The 10,411-nt window shown below is 39.3% G+C and overlaps 1 protein-coding gene across 1 annotated transcript; it reads left to right on the forward strand.

Moving 5' to 3' along the window:
• The first annotated feature begins 2,391 nt into the window (after nt 1–2,391).
• LOC121527591 lies at nt 2,392–8,781 on the forward strand. Its single transcript, XM_041814606.1, has 4 exons — nt 2,392–2,684; nt 7,479–7,646; nt 8,115–8,231; nt 8,316–8,781. Exons 1-4 carry the CDS (start codon nt 2,393–2,395, stop codon nt 8,597–8,599), a joined length of 861 nt encoding a protein of 286 aa, XP_041670540.1. The 5' UTR covers nt 2,392; the 3' UTR covers nt 8,600–8,781.
• The last annotated feature ends 1,630 nt before the right edge of the window (nt 8,782–10,411 follow it).

Raw genomic sequence — 10,411 nt, forward strand, 5'->3', positions numbered from 1 at the left:
ATCCATCCATCCATCCATCATCCATCCATCCATCATCCATCCATCCATCCATCATCCATCCATCCATCCATCATCCATCCATCCATCCATCCATCCATCCATCCATCCATCCATCCATCCATCATCCATCCATCATCCATCCATCCATCCATCCATCCATCAGTCCATCATCCATCCATCCATCCATCCATCATCCATCCATCCATCATCCATCCATCCATCCATCCATCCATCCATCCATCCATCCATCAGTCCATCCATCCATCCATCCGTCCATCCATCCATTATCCATCTATCATCCATCCATCCATCCACCCATCATCCATCCATCCATCCATCCACCCATCCATCTACCCATCCATCCATCCATCCATCATCCATCCATCATCCATCCATCCATCCATCCATCCATCCATCATCCATCCATCCATCCATCCATCCATCCATCCATCATCCATCCATCCATCCATCCATCCATCCATCCATCCATCCATCCATCAGTCCATCCATCCATCCATCCATCCATCCATCCATCCATCCATCTTCATCCACCTATCTGGAGCTGTGTTGTGGGGGTAACAGTTTAAGGAAGTCCCTTTCCCCTGCGACACTTTCCAAGTCCTGCTGGGGGATCCCGAAGTGTTTCCAGAACAGACAGGACATGTAATCCCTCCAGCCCATTCTGAGTTGTCCCCGAGGTCTCCTCCCAGTTGGACGTGCCTGGAATACCTCCACAGGGAGGCGACCGTGAGGCATGCTGATCAGATGCCCGAACTACCTCAACTTGATGTGAAGGAGTGTACACACTCCTTCACATCAAGTTGATGTGAAGGAGCGGTGGCTCTACACTTAGCTCCCTTTGAATGTCTATCCAAGGCTCAGCTTATCTTAGATACAAGGGGGGGACTCAGGGATAAAAGGTTGGGAACCACTGCTCTAGGCCCCTGCATTTTACAAATCAGGAAAACAACTGTAAATTTGTGTAAAATTGTGTACAGTCAGACAGGAAATGAGCTGATATTCACTATAAAGTTCTGAAACATGAGGAATCATCTGCGTCTACCAGCAGTTTTAAATAAAGATTGCAAAAGTAGCACTTGTAGAGCAGGCTTGCAAAGCCTGTCCCCCATTAAAACTAATCTTAGCGGATGTTGGAAATGGAGGACATTACATATAAAAATCACTTACAGTAGATTTACACATTTTTGAAAAAAAAAAAAAAAAAAAACTCTGAGGAAAATGATATGATCGATGACACAATCACTGTCTGACCAGTTGTTTTTGCTTAAAGTTGACATAAAGATTCCCTTGATCATTCCTGGGTCGTCTGATAAATGTCTGATTTCAGCTCAGATTTAAACTTTTAACAGGATGGCTTAGAGGGAAAGACAGAGAAAAGCTCAAAGTTTACCAGCACATAAAAAATAGTCATTATTGATGATAACTCTTTTAAGTTTTGCTTTTACTGGTTAGATTGGTCTTTCGGTGGGTTTGAGTGGCCCATTCAATCATTCAACAATGACACTCATCTGAAGTACACAAATATGATCAGTCCTTAATGGACCTCCAACCAGGTTATTTATTATAAGGTGTGATCTAACCTAAAGTACAATGCAACAGCTGTTTGGTGAAAAAATATGGAATCATTTATTTGTTGTTGGCAGAGAGCTTGGATCGTCATGTTGTGGCTTTTACTGTTTATTTTTTTGCTCAGTGCTTTTTAAACTCAACTTCACTCAAAATATACTTAAGTAAAAGTAATAATTTCAAAAACTACTCAAAAAAGTACAAGAACACAAAAAGCTACTCAGTTACATCATTTGAGTAAATGTGATGCTCAGAAGTATTTAACTGATCAACATTTCTGTCACATTGAATTATTATCATTTTTCCTCTTTTCCTTCCCCTCATGTAGGCATGTACATCGCACCAATCAGAGGTTTTACTGTGTTGTTTGGCTTTATAATAATATTAAAGATAATAATGACAATTATTATTATAGTTTGTATTATTATTTTATTATTATTACTATTGTTGTGATTTTTTGCATTAATCTTTCATGGAGATTGATTAATGAAGGTTGAAGTTGTGAAAGTAAATTAACATTAATGGTGAGAGAAATATGAAATTAATGCCTATATCACATTATGTTTGTGCACATACAATCACTCCTGCCTCTGACTGCTCTCTACCATTTATCAGATTCTCCTCCTCACGCGTCTGCTCATCAGACTAAACTCACCTTCTTTTTTAAAAACTAAGGATTCTGTTGGCACGAGTGCTACAGTACGTTATCTTCATCACACCTGTTACATTCCCAGCCTGCTTAACTGAATGCATTAAAAACAAGCGATAAAACCGAATAACACTGCGTTCCTGTGCTGTGTTCAGAATGAGAATGTCAGTGGCTCATATAACTCTGCTCTTCTTCCTTAGTGCAGGGACAGCTCAAACATCCGATCCAGCCATCACTGCTATCTGGAATGAGCTGAAGATGTTGAGAGACATGGTGGTGGAGCAGAGGGTCGAGCTGAAGAATCTGGAGAGCAGAGTGAGAGAGAGCGAGGACAAGGCTGAGGAGGAGAGGGTGAAAGTCTTGCTTCTGACAGTTGAACTTGGACACATCTCTGAGAAGGTGGAGGAGCAGAGAGCACAGATTTCTGAGCTGCAGAAGGAAAACACAGGTACTGAATTAACCTTAATGCATTACATTACCTATGCTTGAGTTAATATGCTGAAGTTTATATGAGTTAAGATGGCACAGATAACATGATGAAGTCCTACATATCTTCAAATATTTTCACCAGTGAAAATGAAATTTTTTTAACTTTATGTAGTTAAATTTTCCTCTTCATGTCATAGTGTGAGCCAAAGAGCTGCCTTTCTGGACAGTAAATCCTTTATTTAAAGGAAAATAATATAAAATATCATCAGGCATGTCTGGGGGTGCCAGTTTGTGACTAAGGACAACCATTACATGAAACATATTAATAATTCTGAGTGCGGGGTTAGGCTCACAACAAGAAGGTCCCTGGTTTGCTTCTCGGTCAGGGCCTTTCTGTGTGGAGGTTGCATGTTCTCCCCGTGCATGCGTGGGTTCTGTCTGGGTACTACGGCTTCCTCACACCACCAAAGACATGCTCGTTAGGTTGATAGGTGAGTCTAAATTGACCGTAGGTGTGAATGTGAGCATGCCTGGTTGTCTGTCTCTATATGTCTTGATTGACTGGTGACCAGTCCAGGTGTACTCCGCCTCTCGCCCAATGACAGCTGGGAGAGGCTCCAGCACTCCCGTGGTTGAAACAATTTGATATAGAGACAGTAATTACTGACTTTATTCTGTAATTGTATTCTACTAGAAACATCATGTCAGTCTTGATCAAACAAACAATAAAACCTAAACTTTAGAGCGTGTGTCATCTGGCCCAGGAGGAGTTTGGGGAAAAAGAGGGAAATACTTAAAAAAATAATATTAGTGTTTTAAATACAGATTTTCAACCATTTATTATGAACTACCAATACCTGTCGGAAAGAGAGGCTGATACAGACTGCATGATTTTTAAGAGTGAAGAAGATGCAAAGATGTTCTCAGATTTCACCAGCACCAGCTGCACTCCGCTCTCTCATCCCAGTAGAGTCCAGTCCTGTCCGTGTCTCTGAACAGTTTCTTGCATGTTGGGCCTCAATGAATGTCAGAGGTTTTTTACCTAGAAAATAAAACTTTTCCCCTGAGTGGACTGAAAAAAGCTGCGCTCAGGATAACAAGTACTGTGTTATTGACTGTCTTATGACAGTCAGTATCATTATTTAGTATCATTATTTATATCAGTAGCCTTCATTATTTATATTTTTACCTGGCTTTGGTGAGTGACTCAGTTCAAACCCCTGACTGATTTAATCCCTCTTTGACACAAAATTGTTATGCCAGACTCATATCAACTGATTTTCTTCTGTTAGGAGAAGACAAAGTTGAGCTTAATGGTAATAATTTGCATTATGCAATGTGCACTTGAATGTTAAGTATAGAATATCAGAAAGCTTCAGACTGCATTTTCAAACTTAAAAATATAAAAATAAAGTTTGATATTTCTAAGGCATTATGTCTGCTACAAAGGTGATTGTTTTATTATTTAAGTATTTAAAATACTTCTTTGCCTTTGGGCAAAAAAAGTCAGCAAAATGCAGAGGCAAACTCAGTGAGATATTTACTGAGGATTATATGTTTGTTTTCACTGAAGCTGTTAAACTATGCAGTCTTTTCATATGTTACATTTTATAGTAAATATTTTGTAATAAATATTTACAATAAATTTTCTGTTTTTAAAAAAATCTGTTTTGAGTTGGCCTGCTTTATGATTGTACATTAAGTTGCAAGTTTTTGAGGGTTTTTAGCTTTCAAGTTTAACATATAGGGCTGCAGTAATTGATTCTTTTTGTGATTGAGTACTCTATCAGTTCTTCTGTTGATCAATCAGGTAGATATAGAGTAGATAGTAGATGTAGACTACTGTATAAGACTAGCATATTACAGCCAGAAAACAAAAGAAAATGGGAAATGAACTTACAACTAGTTCAATTTTACACATCACTGTATGTATGTGTATATATATATGTATACACATATAATTGTGGTCTATGTTCAAAGGGGACATTGTTTATAAATCCTCTGGCATATTTAACTCCAGGTATCACCAAATATTGAAAAAAAAATCCTCTAATAACAGTAACAATTACTTTATGACTTAACATTTAGTCCTGATCTGGACACAGACTGTCCTATGACATGAGGGGTTGGTGTGTTTGGATACCAGTTAATGGGGTGTCAGGGGGATTCAGATAGAATGGACTTGAAGAAGAAGACTGTAGGGACTCATACATCCTCAAAATCAAGTTTTTACTCAGTACAAGAAGGTTCGGAGCTCTTTTAGCAGCATTTTGGTGCACCAGTGACAGAGAAACCTCTGTGGGATCCTCCGCTCTCTCTCTCCATCTCTTAACCTCCTCTCTGGACTCTGTGAACTGATCCCAGGTCAGATGAAATAATCTTGTGTACACCAACAGGTTGCTGTTTGACAGCTGTAAACAGTCATGGTGAATGTATATCTATAATTATCAGAGGTGGAAAGTAACCAATCACGTTCACTCAAATTACTCTAACTGAGGAGCTTTTTGTGTACTGTTTTGAGAAGTTTTTTTTTTTTTTTTTTTTTTTACTTAAGTATATTTTGAGCGAAGTGTTGTACTTAATTACATTTAAAAAGCATCGAGAACTGAAAATATCAACTCTCAAAGACACGGCAAGAAGATCCAAGCTTTCTGCCAACAACATTAAAATGACCAGTGGTTTAGTTTTCACAACACCACGGTCAGTACATGCGCATAGCGAGAGAGTGATTCCATGTTTCTTTACAGCTGTTGCGTTGTACTTTAGCTCAGGTCACACCTTATAATAAATAACCTGGTTAAAGGTCTGCATCTTCTTGTTTTTATTGCACATTTAGGACTGCTCATATTTCACTATGAAAGCCACTTTGGTATCAAACGTAGCTACTCAGTACTTTGAGTAAATTTTAAATGATGATTTTAATTCTAACTTTTACTTGAGTAGATTTATAGACCTTTTACTTTTAGCACATTTATCCAGACTAACTGTTCTTTACTTGAGTACAATAGTCTGGTACTTTTTCCACCTCTAATAATGAATAATCCAGTTTTGTTAACTCAGCATAAGTGGACACTAAAAATGTTAAAATCTAAAAAAAAAAAAAAAAAAAAAAAAAAAAAAAAAGTCATATGATACAAGAACAGATATTTTTGATATTTTTGTCTGAGTTGTTTAGAATTGTTGGAGGTAAATCCTCTGTCTGAAGTAGCTACACAACATTTCTGTGTGTAAACATGCAGCACTCTTGAGTGCATCTAATGTTGGATCATTTGTATGAATTAATATTCCAGCAGCTGATTTATCACTATTTGCTCATATTGATGTTGCTTATATAAGTCCCGCCCACAGGACATCTTATTGGAGCAAACACAGCCCCCGACCCATAGTGAGTTTGACACCCCTGCTTTTCCACCAACATTTAGGTGGCACATCATCTCACCTTTAACTCCAGTGGTCCAAATGAAATATCTGTGCCATGCTTTGCTCAAATATCACGATGCAGATCAAACACCAGTATGACCCAGCATAGACCTGCTCTCTTCTAACGTAAATGCTTATAATAGTTCATAACTGTAAGTTAATTGTAATCATAATTATAATTATCGCAATTATAAGTTCATTGTCTGCAAGAATGTTAATTATATATGCTTACTGTCCCTTTATTTAAGTCTTCTTTAGCTTATATTTCCTTTATGTTGTTCAGTTCTGTTGTTTTTACCTTTGTTGTGTTGCTGCAATGCCAGAATTTCCCTTCTGGGGATCAATAAAGTATTATCTTATTTTATCTTATCTTATCTGATCCTATCTGATCTGATCTATTCTTTTTTCTTTAGTTTTCTTTTCTTTTCTTTTCTTTTCTTGTCTGATAATGTCAAACTGAGGGCAGACTCTGAGCAGTCCTCAGTTCTCAGACATGTGTGGACTACAGTGGGTCAGCAGTGCTGGTATCCAGATATCCTTACATCAACACTAAATGGGGATTTGTCATTATAGTTCCACTTGTAAAACTTTTTTAAAAATGTATTATCATTTGAGTTATTAAGCACTTATTTAGATTGGCTTGCTTGTAAATATGTTTCATTTTCACCAAGTTAGCTCAGCTAAATGCTACTAGCTTACTTTAAAAGCTCTGTCTGTACCTTTAAATGTAAACAGTTTCTTTCATGTCACTGTAGAACTGGGACTTCATGACTTATACTTAGTAACTGATTATTTTACATCCCACAAAGACTGTATTTCCTCAAGCTTTGCCATGTGTGTATATTATTCAATAATAATTTGGAAAAAATAATCACCTGTTGGCTGATTTCATTGTATTATTTTTTGTTTGTTTGTTTTTTAAAGATTTATTTTGGGCCTTTTCATGATAGAGGAAGGACAGTGGATAGACTTGGGGATGGGGAAGAGAGTGGGGAGGGACATGTGGTGGGGGCCCACAGGCTGGATTTGAACCCGGGCTGCCTGTGTACATGGGTAGTGCCTTGAACCACTCAACCATCTGCGCTCCCTTCATTGTATTGTTTTGATGTATTATAGCAGCTGAAACTTTCTTCTGTTTATGACCTCAGTGCTGTCCGCAGAGCTGCCATGTCACACACATGATTGCTGTATTAGCATTAACAACTTGGATGGAATTCTCTAAAATGTACAATTTTTGATTAGACGTTTGAATGTCTCTCTGTTTTGTTATAATAATATAAAGTGCTGCACATATAAAGCAATTAATGTTTCTTTTTCTATTAAAAACATCATTATATTTTCTGTGCTTGTTCAAATTAAAGAGTGCTTGTTTCTTTTTTGTCTACATTCTCAGAACAGGAAACCAGATTAGATGGTGTGGACATCAGGCTGACAGAGAGTGAAAAAGAAGCAGAACAGCAGAAGATGGAAACCAAGACTCTTAAAGCAGATCTGAACAGCACCATGATTGAAGTACAACTCCAAAATCTCAGCATAGAGGATCTACAGAAAGAGACTGAAGGTAATTGAGGCTATCGACTTGGTCAAAGGTTATGTACCTTAATGTAACATTGTCATATGGAGGTAAGTCTAAATATGTTTGAAGTTTGAAGACTGTTTCCATGATTCAAAGATACAAGAAAAGCTGACAGTTAAATCACTGGTAATCTGGAGGAGGATTTTAACTTGAAACATTACTCTCATACTCACTTTTGCCATTGCATTCATGTATTCATGCATTGCAGCTCATACTCTCCCTTCATCAGTGCAGAGCTGAGATTGTTGCAAGCTAAATCATGCCAAACACACTCTTAGTGTGTCTTTCATTAATAGTCATTATAAAACAAAACCTTTACAGTCAAACATCCCCTTTTTCTGACCTCTTGACCTGATGTGAATTTTGACCTTGCATAAAAAATGGCATATTATTTAAAATTACCAGGACAGACAATCCTATGGATGATAACTCTTTAGTTTTATGTTTTTGCAGCTAAGGTTGCTTTCTCTGTGGCCTTGACTGGTCCAGTGGGACCGTTCAACACTGACACTCATCTGAAGTATGACAGAATCTTGACCAACGTTGGCAATGCCTACAATCCTACATCAGGTACAGCTCCATCAACACAGAAGGATTTCACAGATCAGCATTTATGTAACATGTTTTAACTTTTCTCTTCTTCCCCTCATAAAGGAACGTTCACCGCACCAATCAGAGGAGTTTACTACTTCAGATTCACTGCTTTTGAATACCGGAAAACTCACACTTTTGGTGTATACATTTATCACAATGACCAGCAACTGATGGCAAATGGGGAACACAATGTTTATGAAGGGAATGAGTTTTTCTCAAATGCTTTCGTTCTTGAGTTGAATGAGGGAGACTTGGTGTACATGAAGCTTCCCTCAGGATGGACTCTCTATGACTCTGGAAATAATCAAACATCATTCAGTGGCTTCTTACTCTTCAGACTGTAAGTGATGGTCACATGATGGCCTCTTTAATCGAGCTGTTTATGGTGAACTAAGACAAATAAATGTCTGACAATAAGCTGTTGACTCCTGAAATATTGACTTAAGTTTTGTGGAACCTCATCCCATTGAATACTTTAAAACGTTGTTGGATGTACACATAAACTCAAAAACAATTAAATGGCTTGTAAACGGTTTTCATGTGAGATCTCCTCTCTTTTCTCAAGAAGACAGACAAGATTCATTCATCCTTAGTTAAAGTTTTCTTTCAACTTAGAGCTTTACAGAAACAATATATGATGATAGATTATTAATAATCAGAAATACAAGTTGTAGGCCTATGCTTGCATCACAAGACTGTCTAGCAGAACTGCCCCCCCCGAAACACCACAACCACCATCAAAGATCAGGGGCCTCATGTACAAAGACTTGCGTGGATTTCCTACTGAAATGTGGCGTACGCTCAAATTCTCAAATAATTGTTCATCAGTGTTAATTGTTTATATGTCTCTGATGTGCACATCACGTTTATCTATTATAACCCTTCCCAGCATCACCTCTAAGTGTCGCCAAAGGATCCACAGCTGTAGAAACATGTGTACGCCAGCCATGAAGTTGGCATGAGGCACCGCACATTTCCACGGTCATTTCACTCTTGATACATCTGAACTTTGCCGTGAAAAAGAATGTACGCCACGCTTCTGTGCGTACGCACCCTTTGTACATGAGGCCCCAGGTGAGCAGAGCTAAGGAGAATTCACATCAGGAATAAAGCTGCCCTGGACAGGGTGAGTCCAAGGATGCTAAAGGCCTGCTCTGCTGAACTGGAGAGCTGCCTCAGCATGTGTTCAATCGTCATGACAACCTTTGAACATCAGCTGATCCATCTCCTCAGACCCCAGATCCACCATGAGCAGGATCTGCTGCAGTTCGTGTTTGAGGCGAAGGTGGGCGTGGAAGATACTTTCTGCTATACAGGAAGAGGTGTGGTGAGAACCATGTTCTTTGATTTCTCATGCGCCTTTGACACCATCCTGCTGAGAGACAAGCTGATAGAGATGAGGGTAGACTCGCACCAGGTGAGATGGATTTCAGACCACCTTACAGAGAGACTGAAGGACTGCACATCTGTGATGAGCTGCACCAGAACACCACAGGAGACTGTGCTGTCTCCAGTCTTTTTCACTCTATAAAACTCTGATTTCCAGTATGACTCATTGCTCTGCTGCATTCAGAAATACTCCGATGACACGGTGATTGTTGGTTGGGTCAGGGAGGGGGAGTACAGGAGCCTGGTGGAGGACTTTGTGAGGGGTGCAGGTCGAACCATCTGCAGATTAACAAGACCAAGGAGATGATGATGGACTTGCGAAGGAACGATGAGGGCATCGGGACCTACAAATACCTGGGGTTGCAGGAGTGGACATCAAACACAGACGTCATCATCAGGAAAGGACAGGGCCGTCTGTACTTCCTGGGGTCATTAAATATCCAGCTGTCATTGGGTGAGAGGTAGAGTACACCCTGGACTGGTCACCAGTCAATCACAGGGCTGAGATATAGAGACACACAACCAGGCATGCTCACACTCACACCTACGGCCAATTTAGAGTCATCTATTAACCTAACGAGCATGTCTTTGGTGGTGGGAGGAAGCTGGAGCACCCAGAGAGAACCCATGCATGCATGGGGAGAACATGCAACCTCCACACAGAAAGGCCCTGACCAGGAAGCAAACCGGGGACCTTCTTGCTGTGAGTCAACTGCGCTAACCCCCCACCATGCAGCCCTCTCTTACCTTAAATGATAAATGTAAAA

The sequence above is a fragment of the Cheilinus undulatus genome, linkage group 19 (assembly GCF_018320785.1).
Source record: "Cheilinus undulatus linkage group 19, ASM1832078v1, whole genome shotgun sequence".
NCBI classification, from domain to species: domain Eukaryota; kingdom Metazoa; phylum Chordata; class Actinopteri; order Labriformes; family Labridae; genus Cheilinus; species Cheilinus undulatus.